General features: G+C 45.9%; 1 protein-coding gene across 1 annotated transcript; it reads right to left on the bottom strand.

Annotated features, from left to right (window-relative positions):
* Nucleotides 1-7,128: 7,128 nt before the first annotated feature.
* On the bottom strand, nt 7,129-12,267 carry LOC308527177 (uncharacterized protein). The gene has a single exon (XM_081102536.1). The coding sequence runs from the start codon at nt 11,198-11,200 to the stop codon at nt 10,871-10,873; it is 330 nt and encodes a 109-aa protein (XP_080958662.1). The 5' UTR covers nt 11,201-12,267; the 3' UTR covers nt 7,129-10,870.
* Between the last annotated feature and the right edge of the window lie 13,743 nt (nt 12,268-26,010).

Here is a 26,010-nt window from a genome sequence, read left to right as displayed (position 1 = left end):
TACGCATAGCAAGTGCCATTAACAGGGCAGATCATCATCACTATTATTGAAATTAAAATGTATCAAGGGGGTGTGTGTGCGGGAGGAAACCAAGCAACCCATCAATTTGTCTCTCTCACATCAATGTGTGTCCCCCTCCCCCCTCCACACAACCCTCACCCCTGCTTTCCACTCTCTAAAAATCAATGGAAAAAATATCCTCAGGTGAGGATTAAAAATAAAAGTACCAGAGTGGTGGTGTTTTTTGTTTGTTTTTTTAAGAAAAGAAAAGAAAAAAACCTTCTGAGTCTACTAGTACTAATCCTGTAGTGGAAGTTAGGGCCTCCGTTTTTTGTGTATTCCACTATAGCTAGGTTAACTTTTATACTTCACTTTTCTCTGTGTGTTTTTTTAAACCATCTTTGACACTCGTGGTCACTGAATTTGTTTCTCTGATAGAATAAAAGATGTTAGAGAAGATGGAAGCCCTCGGGCATCTGGCCTTACCTGACACTGAATGTAAAGTGGGCCATCGTGGAACGGAGCAAAGGAAAGCAGCCTTAGAGTGTTCATCACATCATAGACATGTTATGGACAATTTTATTTTCCACATGCAAATGTTAGTTGAAGGAAGTGGCTACATTCTATTTCCCCCAACATTATACATACATATGAACAAGGAGCTTGTCAGAAAATGTTTTAGGGAATCTAAGGTGCCATCTACTATAAAATATATAATTATTCTGTATGTTCCTGAGAGAGAAAAAGCACTGTCATCGACTGAAAATGTTCAGTGGGAAAAAGCGAGTCTTGAAGTCAGTCTAAGGTGGTGCATCCTGCTGTGTTTGATGAGCTCATTTTCACATCCTTTGTGTCTCCTCCCTCCCATTAATATTTAAAGACATCAGTTGACTAGTTTGAGAGCATTAATCACAATTAAAATAGATGTTTCACTTTATACAACACAAACACAACCATTCACCGCTGAATGCCCGAATCTTAATAGCATTTTAAACACTAATGAAATGAAGCTAGTTCATGTTTTTTGAATTGGTTACATAAAACAAGGGCTCCACATTAAGCAGATCATGACAGACAATACCAAAGAGGACCGGCTGAGCCTTACGGCGTTCAAAGGATTTGTAAATGGAAATGTCATTTTGTATTATTCTTACCTTCTTGAGCATTTGTTCCAAACCACGCTTTGGGATAATACTAGATCTCCCCACCGCCGCCCCAAACCAGTGACAGAAGAGCTCTGGAGTTAGGCTAATATTAATGAATTCACACCATGTAGCACAGTCTTCAGGAGTGTAACAGCCAGAATTGTTTCAGCAAGAGATGTGGCAGAAGGCTAAGGGAAAACTCAGCAAGGAGAATGGTAGATAGAAAATGTCAGGAGAGAAATCGGGTTTCTATGTTGAGGGCAGTAAAACCATTCTAGTTGAATGCAATCGAGTTCATAGCCAATGACCATGCACGTTAAAGCCTTAGGGTGCACCCTCCCACTGAGAGGCAAGGAGTTTGGGCTCTGCCTTCAGGAGTCAGAGAGTGGGAGGCAGGGGCTTGGTCTCTGGAAGCCTCTGGCTGTTAGACTGAGGGTCCCCCAGCCCCCTTCAGTCAGTAGTGCTGTGGTCTAGTGAGAGGCCATTGTTGAATGACCCAGGGCAGAGCCAGCCTTGGGTCAGCTCCCCTGGAAGGAGGTTAGGACTGAGCAACTGCCAGGGCGCCAAGGACTCCTGGCGTCCGCTTGGCACGGGGACCTCATCCGTTAGGTTCCGGGCCTTGCAAAGTGGTTCCCGTGACTGCTGTTTTGGCTGCAGGTCTCTAAACACCGTTCCTATGGACAAGTCCAAATTAGGTGGAGCACAGGCTAGCCAGAGAGTGGGCACATGCCGGGGCTCAGCCAAGCAGAGGCACAGACATGGAGACACGGGGCGAGGTAGGGCTTTCTAAGGCGGCCTCAGCAGCTGAGGGAGCCTGGAGCGACACATCATCGGCACCCCACGCAGCATTCTGGCCAGACGGCCTGGAGGCTCTCACTGCGTGGCCTGCCTTTGCTCCTGCCCCTCGGGGAGCCTCCTTCTCACCGTCCACAGGCTCCCATTAGCTGTCCTCGGGCCCTGGCCGGTTTGGCTCAGTGGATAGAGCTTCGGCCTGTGGACTGAAGGGTCCCGGGTTCGATTCCGGCCGGGGGCGTGGCCGGGGCCGTGTACCTTGGTTGCAGGCACATCCCCAGCAGGGGGTGTGCAGGAGGCAGCTGATGGATGTTTCTCTCTCATCGATGTTTCTAACTCTCTATCCCTCTCCTTTCCTCTCTGTAAAAAATCAATAAAATATATTTAAAGAAAAAAAAAAACTGTCCTTGGTCTCCATGACTTCCCAATCTCTTCCACTAAGTCTGACTCCCTGATCTCTGTCAAGGGCAGATCTGTACTGAACTCTGGAAAGCTGAGATAAGGCCCAAGCATAGAGGGGTCTGGGGGGCGCTGTTGGGTGAAGCAGCTGGGAGGACACCTGGAGCGGCCTTGTCAGGTCTTCTGCTGGCTTAGAAGGCTCCTCTCGAAGAGTCTGCTAGATAGTCCACACCCCTAGTCTGACCATCTGCCTCTTTTCTCTGATCCCTTCTCCCTCTGTCCATAAACCCTTTCTGATGCCCTGGGCATGCAATTAAATACTATATTTAAAATCAAGTTTTATGTAAGCTTCTTATGGGTTATCTCTGCTCCCACAGAGGTGCAGGAAACTGACAGCACAATAATTTCACCCAACTTGGCAGGAGGCAGCCTGGGAAGCCTGATGCATGGGGCAGCTCTCTTCTTGGCCTGTCTCTCTTGGGGGCTTCATGCTTTTCTCTTAAGCCCCTGAAATTCTTATTGTAGTTTCCCCACAGTATAGAGAGTTCCCTATATCACAGTGCCTGAGTAAGATGGATTTCATTCTTCCTTCCTCAAAATATCATGTTTATCCAGGCACTGGGGTACCTACTTCCTGGCATTTCAGAGAAATGCCTATTAAACTCAGAATAAGGCCATTTCCTCTGCAATTAGAGACTTTTGGCTCAAACCAGATCTTTTCCGAGAAACCATAAGCCTATATTCTGATATTTCAACATTTCATCCCTCTTCTTTCCCTCACTCCTCATTAGGGTTTATATTGTCCTAGAAACTGAAGATCACCATGAAGCAATCACCCAAACGGATTCTTCCACTTCCCAGGCTTGAGAGAATGTAGTTAAAAACACACAGAGACACCCGGAAACCTATGCGAAGGGCATTTCCAGAAGGAATAACAACTAAAAGGCACCAATAAAGCACTGAAATAAAATCTCCCTTTGAATTATGTATAAGCAAAGTAAATTAGTAAAATCCAAGTGCACTTCAAGAATAGAGATTTTCCATTTTGGAACGGGGATTTATTTCATCATTAAAAAGGAAGGGAAATAGAAATAATAAAGTTACTTATACTTAGTGTCAATGACAAAGTGCTTCACATTTTTGATGACCTTTTCCCTGGTCCATCAGCATGTTGTTTGAGCTGCAGATGGCTTAAAATTATCATGAAGAGGAGAGTTATTTCATTTTAAGGGGTTGACAATTTCTTGACGTCAGAAGATGGGACATAACGTTCAGAGATTCCTTTCTTTTATTTGTTCATTCGTTTGTTCATTCATTCACTCATTTATTCATTTATGAAGCCCCTTTTCCTGTGCTTGTTGCTGAGGGGATAGTAACACAATAGCAGAGCTCTACTCTCCAGAGCTTCACAGGCTCTGTCAATGTTTAAGAGAGGAGTACCTTGTCATATGTGCTCTCCATCAGATGATGATAGAAGATGTTTACCAGTGACTCCCTTTGAATTTCAGAGGAGAACTCCTGCTTCCTGTTGGGGTGATCAAGGGTGAATTCATGGAGAGCAGTGATTTTAACTGGGTTTCCAAGAGTAAGGAAGATTTTGATAGGTGGAAATGGGCAGGGCGGTGGCACTTGGGGAGAAGAGGGATGATAGATATCTGGGAGATTCCAGCAATATTCCTTTCGGATGAGAACCCCTGGAGTAAGAGGAGAAGAGTGGTCTGGAGCCAACCAGTGAAGACCTTTGAATGGAGAACAGAGTTTGTTATGGGGAAAGCGTTTGGCAGGGAAGCCCTAGCATCTGATGCCAGGAGGGTTCCTAAGACTCTTCGCTTAGAAAGTATGACCCAAATCAGCAGTGGTCCCTAAAAGAGAACGGCAGCAGAAAGGATCTGGAGCCAATTCTGAGACTAAGTCCTCCTTTGGTTTTAGTTTTGGAAGACTACGCGTTTGCTATTGAACAAGGCAGTTTTGGGTGGGCTTTCTGATATTTGAAGCCTAAAACAACCTCACTGACATACCTCCTTGCTACCTCTGTTTCCAGTTCTCCCTTAAGTCCCTGAAGTTCCATCTCAGAAGAGACAAGATCAATATCTAGACTCAAAATACATTGTTTTGGCTCTCCTCTCACCCCTTCTGGTTAGCTCTATAGCCGAACCATTATCTTCACCTCCAGCAAATAATGTTCAGGTTCTCAAGTTGGAATGAGTGAGAATCACAGGGACAAGGTTTGGGGGGTGGCTCTTGAATAGGGAATGTGATCATGTGTGTCTTGGAGGGGGGCATAGGAGTCTGCATGTTGAATAGCTTCCCAGTAATTGTGGTGCAGGATAGCTGAAGACCACATTTTGAAAGCATCCCTCCCTAATCTGACCATCTCTTCCCTGCCTGCTGTCTCCTGATCTTATTATGTCAACTTCCTGCCCACTGTGGCCCTCATTCAGGGCTTCATTACTGCTGATTCTCTTTCTAATCTTTTTTTCCCCCAGGATGAAGACTTTTTTCCGACAGGGTTCTCTAAGTACTTAGAGGTGATAATATAAGTATCATTCATATCTTCAATAACACTGATTAACTGCTCTGCATCTGGCATTGTGGTGGATTCTGTCATTCATTCATTCACCCACAAATATTTATTAAGTTCCCACCACAAAGCCACTGTAGTTCTAGAGACCAGGGCATCCTAAAGAGGACAAAATAAAGTTTCCAGATACCAAGTTGAATAGACAAGGTGCTCCTCTCAAGGAGCCTATGTATGAGGTTGTCTAACAACTACAGTGAGAAGGACAGGTCATTAATCCTGACATAGGCAACATAATCAAGAATGGGCTTTTTGCCAAAACCGGTTTGGCTCAGTGGATAGAGCGTCGGCCTGCGGACTGAAAGGTCCCGGGTTCGATTCTGGTCTAGGGCATGTACTTGGGTTGCGGGCACATCCCCAGTAGGAGATGTGCAAGAGGCAGCTGATCGATGTTTCTCTCTCATCGATGTTTCTAACTCTCTATCTCTCTCCCTTCCTCTCTGTAAAAAATCAATAAAAATATATTTAAAAAAAAAAAAAAGAATGGGCTTTCTGTTCTCCTTAATGACCACAAAATACTTTATGCTCTGTTATTTTATTATCAGGAGGTTAATAGCAGAAAGCCCACAGTGCCCTTTAGTCTTATCTCCAATTTCCCTTCATCCTGCTACTAGTCCTACTTTTCGCCATCTTCTGTGCTAGCCCTCTAATGCCAGGTTGTAATTCAGTTCTGACGCCCAAGACATAGCTGTGACTAGGTATACTGTCCAGGTTTCTAGTTGCAGGTAACAGAATCCATCAGCACTACTTTATGCACAAAGACATTTATGAAGGGATTTTATAGAATTAGGAGGCTTTGAAGAAATAGACTCTAGGTCAGGCTTCCAGGAACAACCCTCCTGACCACATTACAGAACAGGGCTGCCAAAGAGTTGCTGTCTTGACCACGACCAGGAAGCTGCTGCACCCCTCTGGCTCCAGGACCCCACCTCGGCCACGGTCCGCACCAGCAGAATGGATGCCTCGAGCCCTACCCTCTTCCCAAGTAACTCAGAGCCTCAGTCTCTTCATTTATAAATTGTGAGTGGCAGCTACCTCCAGACCATATTTAACACATTTCACAACTGGTGTGGTATAGGCCTAGATCAAGGAGAATTGATATAGATAGTAACTTGCTCTTTAAAACTTACTGGTGCTAACCAGCTGAATATGGACCCTCTTGGAAGCACTACCAGAATGAAATGGGCTTGGCATAGTGATGCGAAGTGGCCAGAAGTACCATGATGGTCCTGACCACTGAGTGGTTTCACTGAGATTACACAAGGTGCCAGTGGTCAGACTGAGGTGAGAATTTTGTGAACACCACTAAGACCTTAAAGGAGAGAGAATATTCTTGCAGGTTTGGGGAATAAATCCAGTACGGTGGGGGCGAGAAGTTGGCATCCTGGTCTTGGGTGCTGACATCGTGGCATCTGGACCATCCACCTGAACACAGTGTTGGAGGCAAGGAGGGGCTGGCGGTGATGGGTGGAGGTTGGATGGTCATTCAAGAGGAGGCTCCCTTTCTCAACTGTTGTTCTAGTGAAGCCGGTGGATACATTTGGGCCTGAGAAGTATTAAGGAAAGAGAATAACTAGGAGTATCAGGCTTTGGGGTGCCCTCCGCATGAGAATGATGGGCCCTAAACCTGTCTGAGGGAAAGGTATGGACAGGAATGAACACATCAGAGACCAGAGTGCAGAACCTTGAAAGCTTAATGAGGACAGTTAGTGAAGCAATTTTCTGTGATAGATCGCATCCAAAGCATCACTTAAATCAAGGAGAATCCTGGTGGACAGCGACCATTTAATTTAGCTACTTAAAGGTCATTTTTGGAACTCTTAATAGTGCATTGTCAGTAGGACTTGGCTTCTAAATCCAGGCAGATAAAGGTCCATTAGAGGACTTAAGGTTTGAGCCAACCAGCCCTGGTCAGTGTGGCTCAGTTGGTTGAGTATCGTCCTATGCATTGAGAGGTCACCAGTTCAATTCTCAGGGCACATGCCTGGGTTGTGGTTCAATCCCAGTAGGGGGCTTGCAGGAGGCAGCCAATTGATGTTTCTCTCTCATAGACGTTCCTCTCTCCCTATCTCCTCCTCTCTCTGTCTCTCAAATCAATAAAAACATATTTTTTAAAAGAGATTTGAGCCAACTCAACAGTTCAGATGCACCTGAACACACGAAGAAAGGCACAAGGAGGCAGATCAAAGTAAAGCAGAGTCGCTGAGGGTTTTCACTTCTTTTGTTTTTATTTTTTTATTTTTTAAAGGTCTCACTTGAGGTCCTAGAAGAGAGATATGAAAACAGGCAATAACTGAATTCAAGGCTGTTAGAGAGAATACTGCTATCGTGTTTTGTATGAACATGTTCTACAAGCAGGTTATAAGGGCTACGCACAAAGCACAGAGTTTACTATTACCAGCAAATAAAGCTTACAATGGAATGTATCTGATGCATATTTAACGAAGAGCATAATCAAGGGTTATTAGAGATATAGAGGACCAGGCCAATTGTCTGGTTCAACCTCCTCGTTCGCACAGATGAGGAAAATCAATGCAGAGGTGATAGCTGTGTCCTGAGTTTGCATAAAGGCGTGGGCAGGGATTGGCCTTCGGGCCACGCAATTCTGTCTAGCCCATCCACTTCATCGTTCTTGCGCCCCAGGAGCCTGGACTGTGGACAGACACTCAGTCACTGTGCTGTGACCCCACAAAGACTTCAGGGAGGCAGCTGGGAGAGGGCGCATCGGACTGAGCCACAGCTGCTCAGGAGCTCCTGGACGTCTATGGATTTGGAACTCACAGGGCAGAGCCTCCCCCTTCTCAGAGGAAGAGTGTCTAGAGAGCTTAGGCCCTCTGTCTGCCCCCCTTCGCTCCCACCTGCCCGCCCACCTGCCAGGTGGCTACAGAGCTTGGAGACAGCCTGCCTTAAGGGGGTAGAGGGATGGGTGTCCATGAGTCAAGGGAACAAATACTCCTCTTTCAGATACCCCAAGTCAGTCCCTTCCTCCTGGTGACTGTCCTCAGTTTCACCATTTAACACACAGCTACTTTTCCTCACCTCCCTTCCCATCTGTGAGTGGATTTCCTTTCTTTGCTGGCTTGCTTACTTTATTTGTTTCATTTCTCCCTCTTTCCTGGTTGGGAGGTTATACCCTCTATTTCTATTTTTTTAGTGTTGGTCTTGATACTTTAACACGTATACTTAACTTATCAAAGTACAGATTTAATCATATCTTTTTTTTAAATTAAATCTTCATTGTTCAGATTATTACATTTGTTCCTCTTTTTTCCCCCCATAGCTCCCCTCCTCCCAGTTCCCACCCCACCCTCTGCCCTCACTCCCCACCCACTGTCCTCATCCATAGGTGCACGATTTTTGTCCAGTCTCTTCCCGCATCCCCCACACCCCTTTCCCCGCCAAGAATAGTCAGTCCATTCCCTTTCTATGTCCCTGAATCTATTATAATCACCAGTTCATTCTGTTCATCAGATTATTTATTCACTTGATTCTTAGATTCACTTGTTGATAGATGCGTATTTGTTGTTCATAATTTGTATGTTTACCTTTTTCTTCTTCTTCCTCTTCTTAAAGGATACCTTTCAGCATTTCATATAATACTGGTTTGGTGGTGATGAACTCCTTTAGCTTTTCCTTATCTGTGAAGCTCTTTATCTGACCTTCGATTCTGAATGATAGCTTTGCTGGATAAAGTAATCTTGGTTGTAGGTTCTTGGCATTCATCACTTTGAATATTTCTTGCCACTCCCTTCTGGCCTGCAAAGTTTCTATTGAGAAATCGGCTGACAGTCGTATGGGTACTCCCTTGTAGGTAACTGAGTTTCTTTCTCTTGCTGCTTTTAAGGTTCTCTCTTTGTCTTTTGCTCTTGGCATTTTAATTATGATGTGTCTTGGTGTGGTCCTCTTTGGATTCCTTTTGTTTGGGGTTCTCTGCGCTTCCTGGACCTGTAAGTCTATTTCTTTCACCAGGTAGGGGAAGTTTTCTGTCGTTATTTCTTCAAATAGGTTTTCAATATCTTGCTCTCTCTCTTCTTCTGGCACCCCTATAATTCGGATGTTGGTACACTTGAAGCTGTCCTAGAGGCTCCTTACACTATCTTCGTATTTCCAGATTCCTTTTTCATTTTGCTTTTCTGGTTGGGTGTGTTTTGCTTCTTCGTATTTCAAATCGTTGACTTGATTCTTGCAACCCTCTGGTCTGCTGTTGGGAGTCTGTATAATATTCTTTATTTCAGTCAGTGTATGCTTAATTTCTAGTTGGTCCTTTATCACAACATCGAGGGTCTCATTAGATTTCTTTAAGATCTCACTATATTTATCGGCGGTTTCACCAGTCTTTTCAAGGGCCTTACTAAATTTATCAGTGGCTTCTAGACAGTTCTTGAGAGACCTTAAAAGTGTGGTTTTGAACTCTATATCCAGCATTTTGCTTTCCTCCATTTCTGTCATTTGTGTCCTGTTTCTTTGTCTCCGCATTTTTTATGCTTTCTTGGTGCACTCCCTAGTGGTCTTTGTGCACAGTCTTGTTGTAGTTAAGCCTTGATTGTTGCAGGTAACACTGGGGGGGATTTGACCTCCAGTCCAATTGGCTTTGAGAATCAGCTATGTCTGCAGTGGGAGAACTTCTGTCCTGATCTCTAGGGAGGTGCTAATCTAGCCTTGGCCTGAGGCTATCCAGCAAATGCCTCTGTGCAAGGCTTGGGCGAGGCGGGTCCCAGAGGATCTACAGGGTGGGCGGAGCGAGCAGTTATGGCTGCTCCGGTCTCCAGAGGCTCTGCCTCTCAGTGTCCCAGTAACCGCTGCAAGTACCTCGGAGAGAAAGCTGCCCTCGAGTTCCGACGGCTGCCAGACAGTCCCGCTTCTCCCGTTTGAGTCTGGGTCCCCAGAGACTCGCCCAGAACTGGAGCTCAGAGCCTGAGACTCCCTCCCGATTGAAATAGACAACCGTGCCCTCAGCCACCAGCCCGCTCCGCACTCACCTCCACACCTTTGTATTTTACTTCCGCACCGCGCCTCCTCTGAGTCTCGGTATGCTTTTCTCTTTCCTTCTAGTTGTAGAATTTCCACTCAGACAGCCTTCCTGTGGTTCTGGGTGATGTCCATTCCATCTTTTAGTTGTATTTTTGAAGTGGTTGTGCGAGGCAGCAATCACTGGTGTTTACCTATGCCGCCATCTTGGTTTCTCCCTAATCATATCTTAATTCCTTTTTTTATAAGACATTAAGGACATTTGATTCTTTTTTTTTTTTTTTTTTTTTGTTAGAACAACTCAGCAAAATAAAATTCCTGTTTATTGTGGACAACATTGTTTCACACATACATCGAACAGGCCAAAAAAAAATAAACAGCAATTTCATAGACAAAAAAAGGGAAAAAAGAAACCTTTTTATCTTTGGCCTTTTTAACCATCTCATACAAACCAACTACTTATAGTACAGCTAAGTACATACACAAAAAGTTACTGGAATGCTCGGAATAAGATTGTTTTTTTGTTGTTGTTGTTGCTTTTTTTACAAGGTTTTTTTTCTCCTTTGAGATTATAATGAACATGGTCACACCACAAGTAAAGTCAGAAGTAGGACAGAGAATGCTCCAAAGGCTGGTTTGGTCATCCCAAGATCATTAAAAATGGCTGACCCCTAACAATATGTACAAAAATATAAAATGTAAATAAAAAATACAAACAAATTTTCCTTTTTAAAGTACTTTTAAGAAAAAAAAGCAGAGCAGGGCCTTGGAAGTTTTGGTTCTTTTTTCCTCCCCTGTTGCAAATTCACGTTGTGGTTTTGGTTGGGTGGTGGAGAGTGCGTGTCATCTGCAGGTGGCGCTGCCCGAGGTGGGTGGGTAGGCAGGTGGATGGGAGTCTCTACTCGAAGGCGACCACGCTTAGATTCTGAGACGGGAAGTGGAGGGTGAATAGGTCACGGAGGCCTTTAACTTTTCCTTTTTTTGCTGTCTAGTCATCCTCATTGGTCTTCTGCTTCTTGGTGTCAACATCATCATCCTCATCATCTTCAGCTGCCCGTTTGCCTGTAGCTGCCTCAGCCTCCTCATCTTCATCTCCATCCTCTTCCTCACCATCACCTTCCTCTTCCTCCTCCTCCTCCCCTCCTTCTTCCTCTTCTTCATCTACCTCATTGTCAGCCTCCTGCTCCCCATTTTCCTCATTAGCGTTCCCATTCGCAGGTGCATCTCTTCCATTCTCTGCCTCCTCCACAACTTCCTTCTTCTCCTTTAAGTCCTTGGTGGTGATCTCGGAGCTGGTGTCCACAGCCGTGTCTGACATGGTGGGGCACGCCGGTGATCCTATGCAGCGGATTTTTTCTAAAAAAGCAAGAGTTGGAGGACTCTGGCGAAGAAGCTGCTGGAGTCCGCGGCGGTGGAGGAGGCGCGCGGCGGAGGTGGTTGCAGCGAGCGGAGAGGGAGCCACAGGAACAATGCAAAGATGGCTTTTCAGAGCAGCCAGTCATTTGATTCTTTTTTAAAAAATATATATTTTATTGATTTTTTACAGAGATGAAGGGAGAGGGATAGAGAGTTCGAAACATCGATGAGAGAGAAACATCGATCAGCTGCCTCCTGCACATCTCCCACTGGGTATGTGGCCGCAACCCAGGTACATGCCCTTGACTGGAATCAAACCTGGGACCCTTGAGTCTGCAGGCCGACGCTCTATCCACTGAGCCAAACCGGTTAGGGCAGGACATTTGATTCTTTAACTCAGAGCCCCCGCTCCTCCTTTCCAAGCCATTGTTAAGTGTTTCAAAGCCTTTTTTAATCTTAAAAATTAGAAACTGCTGTTATTTTGTACAGTTAGTGTTTATATTTACTTCCATGTTTACCAGTGTCTTTGCTCACAGTCCTTCCTCGCTCTGTCTCGTCTTCTGAAGCGTAGCCTCCCTCGTGCAGGTCCTGTGGGTGCAGAGCTCCCTCCGCTTGGTTGATTCCTCTGTCTTCTGGGAGTACAGTCCCCTTCCCCCTGCCCCTGGCAACCACCGATCTCATCTCTGTTTCCATGAGTTTGGTCATTGTTAGATTCCACATATAAATGGGGTCATGCAGTATTTGTCTTTACCTGTCTGACTTAGTTCCCTTAGCATAATGCCTTCAAGTTCCATCAGGATTTCCTTCTTTTATGTAGCAGAGTAATAGTCCTGTGTGTGTGTGTGTGTGTGTGTGTGTGTGTGTGTGTGTGTGTGACATTTTCTTTACCCATTCATCCATTGATGGACACGGGTTATTTACACGTCTTGGCTACTGTAAGTGATTCAGCTGTACTTTAAAAAGTACATGTGTCATAAGTAATCCAGGATCTGGTATTCTCAGGGGGGGATTTTCATAATAGCAATCCATAATCCTAGCAGAAGAGGAATCCCCACAAGTGTGTTGATCTATTCAGTTTTTATGCCCCAACGGATTCTGAAATTATTTTAGGGGGCTCCAGGGGTTTGCTGGAGTTATTTTGTACAGACATTTATTGTTTTTATTATTATTATTAGTTAAGGTATTACAAATGTGTCCTCATCCCCCCCATTAACCCCCAACCTCCCCCCCACACACACACTCATGCTCCCATCCCCCTGTTGGCCATGTCGACATTTATTGTTTAACTTCCAGGAATCTTGCAAGTCATTGGTTAAATACAGCCATTATTAAAAATTAAATTATATTAACTTACAATTAAATAAAGTATATTAAAAACAAAGGTAATAAATACTCATATTCATCACTTCCTAATTATGTTTTACTATTATTATTATTTTTTGTTAATCCTCACTGGAGGATTTTCCCCCCCTCTATTGATTTTACAGAGATTGGAATGGAGGGGGAAGGAGGAGAGAGGAAAGAGAGAGGAAAACATCAATGCGAGAGAAACACATCAATTGGTTGCCTCCCTCACGTGCCCCAACTGGAGCAGGGAACCTGCAACTCAGGTACCAAATGGAACTCGAGACCTTCTCAGGTTCTCAGGCTGACGCTCTAACCACTGAGCATGCCAGACAGGGCTTCGCTATTATTTTTTCTGTTCTATTATTTATACCTGTTGTATCTGTGTGGTGAAAATGCTACAGAATGGTTCTTACTGCACATTTTCCTAAACCCACTTTGAGCAGCCTCATGTTGGTATCTTGAAATTGGCCCTAGTGGGAATATTTACATCATGCAAATATGCAAACACTACAAATCAAGGCTGTATTTATTGCTTTACCGATTGTCTCTAGACTTTATGAAATGATGAATAGAATGTTAACAGTGCAGAATAAACTTAAAAATATGTCATGTATACAGCAGTTATGTTTTGAATAGCACAAAGAATGAGGAAATATACTTCCAGGACTTTAAAAATATCAGCCAACATTCATGTCTGATCTATTCTTTTTTAAATTTTTATTGATTTAAGAGAGGAAAGGAGAGTTAGAAACATCAGTGATGAGAGAGAATCATTGATGACTGCCTCCTGCATGTCCCACGCTGGGGATTGAGCACGCAACCCAGGTATGTGCCCTGACTGGGAATTGAACCATGACCTCCTGGTTCATAGGTTGAAGTTCAACCACTGAGCCACACTGGCTGGGCTGAACTATTCTTGATTGTTGATTTCAACCATAGGTTAGCTATGGATAAAGAGTTGGGCAAAAATCAACAAAAACATTCTATGAGAATTAATTGGCTGCATAAAATTTATAATAACAAGCATTGTGTATTTTATTGATATTTGCTTATTGTACATTAAACATTCACAATAGCAAAATTTGTAATAATTATATGTATGTATCTGTCTATCTATGTATATGCATTTTTTCAGAGAACCAGTTATGAATCATTCACCAGCACATCTCTGCTGACAGGGATACACAAATACAATAAGGTAACACGGATTTGAAGTAGATGAGAAAGAGAAAGGAACAAGGAGAGGGACAGATTAGGGTTGGAAATGACATTAATACAAACCTTCATATTGTAGTGTGCAGACATGTGCCATGATTGGACTTGGGGTTTGTCTCCGAGCTCCTAGCACATCTTGTATAAAAAAAATAATAATTATGCACCGAATTTTCAGGATTTTGTTGAGATTGTGTTTTTCCTAAGCCAAGCCCAGAAGGAATTTATCCTGTGGGTTTGTATAGAGGAGCAACATGCTTTTTATAAATGTCAATAATGTCCTTAGAGCAAACCCTCCTTCAGTCACAGAGATACCCCAGTGGAGACCCTCGCGGAAGGATGAAGTCTTCTTGCCAAAGTATGTTTCTGTAAGAGATACATACTGAAGTATTTATAGATGAAATAATGTGAACGCTGGGATTTGTTTCAAAATTCTTCACAAAACAAACAAACAAACAAACAAACATCAGTGGAGTGGATAATTGAAGCCAAAGAACAAAATATTGATAAATGTTGAAGCTGGGTGATGGGTAATTGGAGATCCATTTTACTTTGAAAGTATCTGATGAACATGTCCTTTGTCTCTTATTTTATAAGCTCCTCCTCCTCTCTCCCCAACACACCTTTATTCCCCCCACAGCCATGCTACTCACGTGGTGGCAAAAAAACGGCCATTTGTCCTGTAGAATTTCCTACACGATGGGCTTGGCTGTTGCTTCCTCGTGGTGACAAAAAGTGTTACCTGAATAGAGAAATCCACTAAACTTACCTATTATCCTACCGGAGGGAGACCCAAGGCAGGAATGTTTTAATGGACACGAAAGGGAAGAGAGAGGAGGTCACCTGACCTTAGAAAAAAATCACATAAAGAGGGCACAGCCCACAGGGAAGGTGAGGAGAATGGGGGTCAAAAAGGAGAGGAGAGAGAAAAAGAAAGCTCTGGAACCCTTCGTCACTCCTGGTCTCTCTCTGAGTTCTTTGTCTCCCAGCACCTTCCTTTCCTGGCACCTTAAGCCCCAGGCAGAGTGGTGGGGTGGAGGCAGCAAGGTTGCTGGGCATTTCCCCCCTTCAGGCTGCATTTCTGAAAGAAAACTTAAGAAGGGTTTATTGAGCCCTACCTGGTTTGGCTCAGTGGATAGAGCGTTGGCCTGTGGACAGAAGGGTCCCAGGTTCGATTCTGGTCAAGGGCACATGCCTGGGTTGTGGGCTCAATCCCCAGGAGGCAGCCGATCAATGATTCTCTCTCATCATTGATGTTTCTCTCTCTCTCTCTCTCTCTCTCTCTCTCTCTCTCTCTCTCTCTCTCCCTTCCTTTCTGAAATCAATAAAAATACATTTAAAAAATGTTGTTTTTTTAAAAAGAAGGGTTTATTGGTGAAAAAAAAATTTCTCTTGAACCACATGATTTAAAAAAGGGCAAATACATTTAAAATAAAATCAATTTTGAAGGGGCAGCATCTTTATCCTCTACCACCCTTTGGATTCATTTCACGTTCAAATAAATAGAAAACTACTTGCAAAGTGGCAAATGAGACCCAGATTTTCCCGCAGGTGGCATTTCATGCCGAAACCTAATGGCACTTCATCAACATCGGCTTTTCTGGGCTTCACTGATTAGTTTGCACTCTATGAACAGTGCTTTGCCATCATTTTTCATTAGCTTCACGAATTATGCCATTTGGAACCATGTAAGGTGGCTGATGTTTTAGTGATTTTTTGGGAAACACTTTACAATCAGAGATTCAAGCACCAAATGCCAGCGTCTCAGAGACCATTTAGACATCTGAGTGATGACCATAATGGAAGATTAGCGGCAGCAGCTGTTGGGATATTGTAGAGCAGTGATTCCCAAAGTGGGCGCTACCGCCCCCTGGTGGGCGCTGCAGCGATCCAGGGGGCGGTGATGGCCACAGGTGCATTTGTTTTAACTTTTTTTGTATTACCTTTCTATTCTGAGTTCAATAAGTAGTTTCATAATTTCAAACTTCAATGTTTCTAATTTACACCTTTCTTTACTATATTTTACGAAAAAGGTAGACACAGTAATACATATATCTTTCTGTTTAATTGCTATTAAAATTAAAAAAAAATTAATTTCCAGGGGGCGCTGAGTAATATTTTATTCTGGAAAGGGGGCGGTAGGCCAAGTAAGTTTGGGAACCGCTGTTGTAGAGTCTTTGAGACGTACGAACCCTCCTGCGGAAAACGGTGACATCAGCCCCATTGTGTGGCTGCGGCTCAGCTGCGAGCCGGGCGCTGGCTCTCCGTCAGGCACACTCACCGCCAGCCACTTCGCTTTCACAAGAACACGCCAGCCGGGCCGCAGCTCTCCCAGCTGCTAAGGCGGACGGGTCTGTTTCCAGGCAGCACGGAAGATGCCCTCAGCAGCTTCACCTGGAAGAACAACGTCAAAGGCACAGCAACCCAAGCCTGGAAGGTGCCCGGCCGTGGAGAGGACTGGTCTTCGAGGAGGACTGCCCGGGGTGCGGGGTGGGGGCAGGGGATCGCTATACTCATCCGTGGGTCTTATCCCCATCTTAGAAAATGGAATACTGCAGAACGGAAAACCATCAGAGCATGTTAAAGGATACGTGCTATGCTGTGAAACCTTTGTTTAAATTACAGTGGGGCCTTGACTTACGAGTTTAATTCGTTCCGAGACCGAGCTCGTTAAGGAGCTTGTTAACTCAAATTACTCTATCAACTCATTGCAAAAAATCGGCGGAGAGACAGCTGGTATCTCAAAAAACTCATTAGTCGGGACACTCGTAAGTCAAGGCCCCACTGTATGTATGTGGGAGTACGTGTGTGTACTGAGACATAATGTGAATGCATTGAAGATATTTTCATTGATTTCAGCGAGGTAGGGAGAAGAAGAGAGAGATAGAAACATAACGAGGAGAGAAATCCATTGATCAGCTGATGAGAGAAAACCTTGGTTCACAGGTCGACGCTCAACCACCGAGCCATGCTGCCGGGCGGGGATGCATTTTTTAATGCGAGGCAAGGCCTTGAAAACTATGGCGGTGGGAATTCCTACACTGTCAGGGAAGCAGAAGCGAAGTCATCTGCTGGGAGCGAAGATGAGTGGGGGCTAGTGAGGAGGTGTTAGTGATTGCAGGGGTAATGAGAAGGCAAGAAATAATCACCCATGAGAGTGGGATGGGAATGGATTGATCCCCAAGAACGGACCAGAAAATGCCTGTCTGTTTGCTGGGCACACACAAGGCCCACCTGAGGTTAGGGGTCATGAATTTATTCTTTTCTGAGCAGAGTCAACATGTGTGGAGACAGGGAGGCATAGGCAGAGAGCTGGATGGAACCAGGGTTGTGGTTTAGGGAAGTGAATGCATAGAGCAGAGAGGGGCAAGGTGCAAAGGAGGGAATGTGGTCATGGGTTTAAGCCAGGCCAGGTCCAGAAGGCAGGAAACCAGAAAGGACCAAGTTGAACTGAGCTGAACGGAGCAGCACGATCAGTCAGTGGAATCTGACAAGGGGATCAGGCACACCCCCTCTTACTGTGCTTCCCTTTGTTGTGTTTTGCAGATATTGTGTTTTTCACAAATTGAAGATAAGACCCTCTATCAGCAAAAGATTATGACTTGCTGAAGGCTCAGATGATCGATAATATTTTTTTAGCAATAAAGTATTTTTAATTAGACGGAATGCTATTGTACACAACACATTATAGTATAAACATAACTTTTATATGCGCTGGGAAACCAAGTAATTCATGTGACTTGCCTTATTGCAATATTCATTTCATGGCAGTGGCCTGGTACCAAACCTGCAACATCTCTGAGGCATGCATGCACAATATGCATGAAGGTACTTCCTTTTATTTTTTTTGCATGTGATTATCCAATTGTTAAAAAGACTATTCTGTCTCCTTGGAATTGCCATTGAGCCTTTGTTGAAAATGAATTGACTGTGTATGTGTGGATGTGTTGCTCTCTATTCTGTTCCATTGATCTATGTCTCTGTCATTTGCCAATACCTCACAGTCTTGATTATTGTAGCTCAGTGGTTTTCAGCTGGAGACAATGTTGTCTCCTCCTACCCTGCAGGGTATCTGCCAATGTCTGGAGATGGTTTTGATTGTCATAATTGGTAGGTGGCACCCTACAATGCACAGGACGGTCTCCCACAGCAAAGAATTATCCAGTCAAAAATGTTAATTGTGCCAAGGATGAGACATTCTGTGTAGCTTTACAATAAGTCTTGGAATGAGAGAGCGCGTCCTTAACCAAAGCAGTGTTTTGGAGGATAAAACTGGACAGCCTATGTGAGAGTGTTGGACACACAGCTCATGCTAATCAAATGCTAATTTCCTCACTACTTGTTACTGTTCCTGACCTGGACCAAATGTTCTCCTCTTACAATCCCTTCAGTGCGACTTCTGCACTTGTTCAGAGCCTGCATATTTGACTTCGGGAGTCTCACCATCAAAAGTTTCCTGTTAGCCCAGCCGGCGTGGCTCAGTGGTTGAGCGTCCACCTGTGAACCAGGAGGTCACTGTTCGATTCCCGGTCAGGGCACATGCCCGGGTTGCGGGCTCAATCCCCGGTGTGGGGCGTGCAGGAGGCAGCAGATCAATGATTCTCTCTCATCACTGATGTTTCTTTCTCTCTCCCTCTCCCTTCCTCTCTGAAATCAATAAAAATGTATTTTTAAAAAAGTTTTCTGTTAATAGAGTCCTGCTTATTTCTCCTCTGCCCACACATGTGGTGCAGGGCCTGGTGCTGGGCTTGGGATAGGGCCTGGTGTTTGCTGTCAAAACAGTGTCTCCCTTTGGCTGCTTGCTCTCTGAGGAGGTGTGTGTGGTGAGGACACAGATCTTCTCCGAGCAAACTTCAGGGATCCGATACCGTATTATTAACTACAGTGACCCTGCGGCCTCCTTTGTGAAGGTGGAGAAGGCGGGCCAGCTTCACAAAGGGAGCTGCTGGTGGCTGTGGCTCCTAATACCCTGCGTATCCTTGAAATCTGCTGGAAGCAGTCCTCACCACGCACACGAACAGTTAAGTACGGGAGGCGATGGATGTGTTCATTAGCCTGAATCCTTTCGCAAAGGATATATACATCAAATCATCACATTGTACACTGTAAATATAAATACTTTTATTTGTCAATTATTCCCCAGTAACGCTGGGGGCGGGAACCCACAGAAAAACCCCAAAGGAAACTGGAAAGATTGCCCTGTCATCTTACCCCCGGGCGGTTTCTAGGGGAGAGGGGGAAATCTTCCTTCCCATGGAAAAAGCACAAAAAATATTGTGAGTCGGAAATGTCTGCTTGTCCACCGAAGTCTGTCCTCTCAGTTCCATACCGTGAAGGGGTAGCTGCCAGGCAGCTGCCCAGTCAGGAACAACGTTTCCGGCGTCCGCTGTGTCCAGTTGTGGCCACACGACTAGTTCTCAGGAATGGAGAGGGCTTGGGAGTGACCTGTCATTTGTAGGTGGGACTTAGTGAAGCAGAGAGGGGGCCGTGCGCGCTCCACCCCTCTTGCCTGTCCTGCTGTCTGGATGCACAGGGTTCTGAGGGCCTCGGGCAGAGCTTCTCAGCTTCTGTGTGCTTGGGTCACCACATCCTGGGGATCTTACCATGCAGGGCTGGTCAGGAGGCCCAGGCTGGGGTTGGAGATCTTGCGTTTCTAACGTGCTCCCTCAGGTGCCAGTGCGGGTGGCACCCAGACCACTCTTTCAGAAACAAGGCTAGAGGGAGCCACAGAAGGAAAAGAACATGGGCCTCTGAACCACTAAAGAGAAAAGCTCTTCTTCAACCAGCAACAGCTGAACTCTGCTGAGTGATAAGTAAGCCTTCTGCGGGCCGAGGGAGGGTTTACTTGTTACAGCAGCGAGTCTTCTGGGAGTGGTTCCGACAGTTCACTGCTTCTGTTGGAAAGTGTGCTGGCAGCCCTAGCCGGTTTGGCTCAGTGGATAGAGCACCGGCCTGTGGACTGAAGGGTCCCGGGTTCGATTCTGGTCAAGGGCACATGCCCAGGTTGCGGCTTGGTCCCCAGTAGGGGGCGTGCAGGAGGCAGCCAATGATGATTCTCTCTCATCATTGATGTTTCTATCTCTCTCCCTCTCCCTTCCTCTCTGCAATAAAAAAGAAAAAGAAAGAAAATAGAGTGTGCTGGCAGAGTAATCAGGACAAAATCACCTCTGGCTGCCCACCCTTAATGTGTTCCAGATGCCTCCTCGTGCTTGAAGAGATCTATCCTCAACTATACCTTAAAACCCCACCAAGCCCTCATACCATTAACTCCTTGACAATGGCAAAGAGAAAAATGCGTGGCTTGCATTTGTTGACTCAGGTTAAAAACAGCGAAAACATGTTTTGGGGTTGGTTGTGAATGACCTGCCTCACCTGAAGGGAAGGTTGGTGGAGAGCAGACCATGAGGGTCTTTGGTCGTGGAGGCCACTGCAGGGAGCTCAGAGTCTCTTCATCCAAGCGGCCAGGGGCTGGGTGTCAGGGCCCTGGCTGCGGGGCTGAGGTTGACTGGAGCAGCACAGCCAAGAGTACGCCACTTAATGGCTGCTTGACAGGAGCCTGGGCAGGAGGTCAAATGGGATGCGTGGTGTGTGTGTGTGTGTGTGTGTGTGTGTGTGCACGCACGGGCGCGCGCAATTAGAGCAGAGAGGCAGAGGGAGTCTGGACTAGTCCAAGTTCAAAACCCACAGAGGCCTTTGGATGCTTCCAGCAAACATTTACGGTGAGGATGCCAAGTTAATCTAAGAAACTCCGACCAGCTGGCCCCAGAGAGCTAGAATTCAGCCATGGATACTAGTGGAGAGTCTCTCCTGGGTTTGAGCAAGGAAGGCTGGGACCAGAAGGCCTGCTCTGTCCCCATTGCTCCGACCCTGCCCTTCCCTTCCCTAAATAGGAGCCAGAGCCAAGCCCTGCTCAGGCCTCCACTCAGCCTCCCTGCCTTCTCTCCCCCCCGCCCCCCCCCCCGCACCCCCCGCACCCCCCCCCTCCTCCCGCCCCGGCTCTGGGAAGAGGCTGGGCTTGAGCATGAGCAGGAGAAAGACAGGGGAAATAGTTATTGGCCTTATTTTGGATGCAGCGCCTGGGTGAGCGGCGGAGCTAGCCTTCATCCCAAGTGGTGCTCAAATAACAACACCGAGCGCCTCTGTCAGAATTTTGCGGAAATAACAGCAAACCTGAGAAAAATTGCAAACTGTCCACTCTGACCAGCCAGGGCCACTTACCGTGATGAAAACCATTCTTATTCAAGGGAGACGATACTGGGTTTAGAGATGAGGCCAATCAAGGAGCAAGTATCCAACCCTCGGCGAGCCTTCACTGAGCTCCCTTCACATGCAGTGTGAAGGCTAACTGTAGAGGCAGGCCATGAATTTGCAGTCTCCACCAGGATGGTGGGGGAAGGCAGAGAACCCACAGAATAAGAGTTGTGCCTGCGTACCGATCAGACACCTGCCCAGGAACGTTTTTGCATCGTTGCCAACTCACCTGCAAGGCCTCCTGCGTCCTCCCAGAGAGGCTGGCGTCCGCCCGAGACAGAACTTGGGGGAAACAGCCTGGGAGGGCTGCCACCTCCCGCAGAGGGTGGAGAGGAAGGGAAAGAGGGACTAAAGGTCCAGGGAGAGAGGCAGGGGGCAGGGAGCATAAAGGTCTCCCCCGCAGGCGGGGGTGTTGTGTGCAGGAATCCCACACCACCTCAGGTCGTTCTGCCCAGTGAAAACCGGCCAGTGGCCCCCTGCTGCCTCTCAAATGGAGGCCCTATTAGGCCCTGGGAGGTCTGGACCCCGCATCACCAGGTTCCTGCTGGCAAGTTCTCTCAGCCTCTGCCCTCCAGGCGACCAGCACCTACCCGGCCCTCAGATTTGCCAGCCTGGTCCACAGCCCTTCCCTCTAGGGTGGCCAAACCAGCCCGATTTGCTCAGGACCGAGGGGTTGCTGGGACATCAACTCCAAGTTTTCAAACAAGGCCAGTCCGTGGCAAACTGGGGTGGGTTGGTCACCTTGTTCCCTGAGGCCCAGACTCCCCCACCTGACACCTGCCCATGTTCAGCTCTCAGCCCAGCAGCCAGTTGCTTAGGCGAAGCTTTTCCAGCTGTGCCTCCCGCCCCATCCGGCCCCAGCTGGACCCACCTCTGGCTTCTTCACTTCTCCTGTGTAGCTCTTATTACCACTGCAGTTGTGTGGCTGGTTGTGGAGTTAGCTTCCTGGTGGCTAGAAGACTGTAAGCTCTCTGTGGGGTGTTCACCGTTAGGGTCTCAGCACTTTGCACCATGCCTGGCAAATGGCTAACGCCTAATAAATATTTGTTGAATGAGAATTCCAGAGCACCACTGAAAATGTTTATATATCCCTCAATTAATAGTAATAACAACAATAATTAAAATGCATATATAGCAGACATTTAATCTGTGCCAGACTTAAAAGAGTTCCTCACTGTTTTCAGCCTAGATGATAATTGTATATGTGTCTGCTTTGAAATTGAGTAAGCTATCCATATGTCTGTATGTACTTTTTAAGTACATAAGTTATTTTTTCACAACAAAAAATATAAAATTGAAGTTCTGGGTATGTCTGTGTATGTATGTGTTCCTGTGCAAGTCTGTGTGTGTGTGTGTGTGTGTGTGTACATATATATAATTCTCAGTGTTTATCCTATAGCTACTCGTTTGCTCCCATTAGCCCATTAGCTTGCTTTGAGGCACAAAGCAAGTTGTGCCTTTCGGAGTTGGAAATCCAGATCAAGAAGCAAGAATTGAGGTGTTCCCAGTATGATCAGATAATACAGAAATAATTGGAAGGTGTGTCAGTAAATCTTATGACCTCTGCTAATCTTTAAAATTTGAAGAGGATGGTGTACATGATTGTCTGTTTTGAAGTAGTCTGTGAATTTCTCTATTCCATTGTGTTTGAACCACGGCAGCTCACCTTTATTTCTTGTTAAGGACTGGGAAAATAAATTGGCTCATGTCTTTCCTGGTGGCACCTAGACTTTAGAGAGAAGTTAAATTTTTCCAGAATCCCTGCTTTCTGAAACAAAGCACCCTTTGTATGCTAATACTGTTCTTCTGTGCTGGTCTCCCTCCTCCCAAAAGGCCCCACCTCAACCAATGATATCAGAATCTCCGGAGTGAGGCCCAGACGGGCTCAAGGGATAGACTCAGTTTCTCACCCGAGCGTCATTCTGTTGGGAGCATTTCCGTCTTTAGTCTATGATTACTGGCTGGATGAATATTTCCATCTGGGAGACCTGAGAGCCCCTCACACTTTCCATGTCGGAAAACGTAGTGACCTGGTCCTCCTCCCATTTCTGCCTTTCCACTCAGGCTTGAAGCCGTGGTTGCCCCTGGCCCTGCCTCCCAGCAGCCTGAGGTCTGCTAGTTTGACCTCCTCGAGAACCCTCGTTCTCTCCCCTCCATCCCAGGTGCTCAGGTCTCCTTACCTCTCACCGGACTGATGTTAGCACCGGCCACGTCACCTCCGCTTCAGCCTGGACGGGGCCGCCGGGACTTCCTCCCACAGCCAAGTGCTGGTTTTATCTTCTCTCTGCTCAGAATCCTTTCATGACGCTCCACTGCTCCCTAACGGCATTTGTAATGTGCTTGAACCTACCCGTTGTTTAATCCACCGCCTCCCCATACAGTCTTGGTCAAAAGAAACAATCTGCTGTGTCTCTGACACCCCTCCAAGCTCCCTCACCCCGGCCTTCCCCCTGCTGTTCTCTCCTTCTCCCTCCGCTGCCTCCGAAATCCTACCCAACCTGCAAACCCCAGCTAAGATGCCGCTTCTACAGGACGACTTCTAACTGCCTCCAACTATTTCCACTCCTACAGCATCCCGATTCCTCCGTCACACTTTCCGCATTCTGCATTCTTCCTTGCGTGAATTGTCTCAGGCTCCTAACTAGCTTATAGGCCACTTGAGGATAGGGGCTGTGTTCTGTGCACCTGTAATGCTGTATATAGCAGACACTCACCACTCTCGTTAAACTTTTATTAAGCGGAGTTAAGTAGGCTTATCCCAGTGAGTGCTCCTTTTAGCTCATGTAGCCCCTACAATAATTTTACAAAACTCTGGATTTCATTGCTAACTTGACATCTACTACTTTTTAGCACAGATTTAAGTATTTCAAAGGATGTCTTTTCTCTTGTATGCATGATTTATATATATTATTTAAACTTTGTAATTGCACATTTAACTCATTTAATTTGTTAGATATCTGCCATATAATCTAACTGGCAAAGGCACTCTCTAAGTTGGTATAGCTAGGCAAATAGCCAAGTTACACACCGAATCAGAAAAAAATCTTACTTTATTTTAAAATTCAAATAAATGTGGGCGCTAATTCTTAGCTACGAACCCTACTGGCGCTCCTGGACGGAAGCAGGCATTGCCCACTCAGATGCTTCTCACTGGTGCGCTCTGCTTTGCTCTCTCGATTCTCCCTCAGGAGGCCTACCTTCTCTAATCGCCTCTTTGCTTAAAGCCCTAAAGATTTCTCCACCTTGAGGTGATGTACCAGAGTAAAAAGCAGGGCAGGTGATAGGTCCGTCTTTCTTCTCTATTGACCAGGGTACTGTACTTGTATAGGGCAGGTGGGAATGGAAAACTGGCAGTCCCCAGGTTTGAAATGCATAAAAACGGAAGTTATAGTTCTAGAAATGGATTCCGGTTGGGCTGGCCCTGTCTGCGTGGTCCCCACAAAGTCTCTGGGTACCATAGGAATGGCTGTCTCTCAGTGAGAAGGCAGCGGACCTGGGACAAAATCACAGAGGGGGAGAGGGGTTCATTTCCTTTTGCACAAACTTGTTAGGGTTTTAGAAAATTTGCCTGCCACCTCAGAAAGAAAGTCAAGGTTACTCTGTTGCTCAAAAGATTCCCAGCTTCTTCCAGGGAAAATCACTCTGTAAGAGACAATTTCATCAGAAAAGATCTCATCAAACTCTTCAAAACAGATACGGCTCTCTTTTGTGGTGGCCAGCTCCCCTCGTCATGGCGGTGGGACGGACGCTGGCTTTCATGGGGTCCCGGGTCACCGAGCTGCCTGGGTGATATGCCACAAATGCCCAAGCAGGGGCCAGTTTAATTGTAGGATGTGGCTCCCCCCTTGTTTATACCCAAATGTTTACAACGACAGCTATTATGACTACAGCTAGTGATAATCATGATCTCTACACATTTATCTGGTGCCTTAAATGAACTAGACATGATGCAGAACGTACCATTAGACGTGGGACCCTGACTATTTTAAGGCTTGGAAAGCACGCTGGTGATTTCACAGGCATCCTGTCTGGCCCTATGGTTGTCTGACAAAGAAATCTCTGTTAATTCCAAACTCCTCAGCAGTTAGGTCGTCTGATTTTGCTGTGAGTTTGGCCTAAAAAAAAACCAGCAGTATCAACAGGGCATGGGCAGATTCACCTTTGGGGAGCCCCAAGCTTACAGCTTGGGGGAGACTTGTTAAGAAAGAGAATATAAAATATAAAACAAGCTTCAGGGCTCCTGCAAGCTGCAGTTTCTTCAGCTTCACAGCGAATTCACCGCTACTGCAGGAGCAGCGGTTGGCTTCTGGCGGAGCGCCTCACACTTAGAACACGCACTGTAAGCTACTCCAGGCACGCGCGACCCTCAAGGGCCACAAGGGCCACCGCTTTATGGCCCCTAGGGTCTGGAAGATCGACTGCTTAGAACAGTGGTTCTCAACCTTCCTCATGCCGCGACCCTTTAATACAGTTCCTCATGTTGTGGTGACCCCCAACCACAAAATTATTTTCGTTGCTACTTCACAACTGTAATTTTGCTACTGTTATGAATCGTAATGTAAATATCTGATTTGCAGGATGTATTTTCATTGTTATAAATTGAACATTACTAAAGCGTAGTGATTAATCACAACAACAATATGTAATTATATATGTGTTTTTCCAATGGTCTTAGGCGACCCCTGTGAAAGGGTCATTCGACCCCCAAAGGGGTCGCGACCCACAGGTTGAGAACCACTGGCTTAGAAGGTGAATCAGAGCCTGATGCAAGCGAGGCTTTCTCTGCGGAACGCCTGGCTTTTGTTCCAAAACAGAAGCTGCAAATTGGTGGGCTGTGGGCCAGACTTGGGCCGCAGATGGTTCGTTGTAGTGTTTTGTCTTTTTGTTCAGTGTTTCTTAAAAATGTGAATTAAACTTGTCATACTTTAAAAACCATAACATTTCAAATAAAGAATGGCTTTT

Source organism: Myotis nattereri (assembly GCF_964212035.1).
Source record: "Myotis nattereri genome assembly, chromosome: 11".
NCBI lineage: Eukaryota > Metazoa > Chordata > Mammalia > Chiroptera > Vespertilionidae > Myotis > Myotis nattereri.
The sequence above is the reverse complement of the archived record's forward strand: the minus strand, read 5'-3'. Positions and strand labels throughout refer to the sequence as shown.

Bases quoted from the DNA above. Each gene is read 5' to 3' on its own strand.
- LOC308527177 (XM_081102536.1), bottom strand. From the start codon at position 11,200: ATGTCAGACACGGCTGTGGACACCAGCTCCGAGATCACCACCAAGGAC.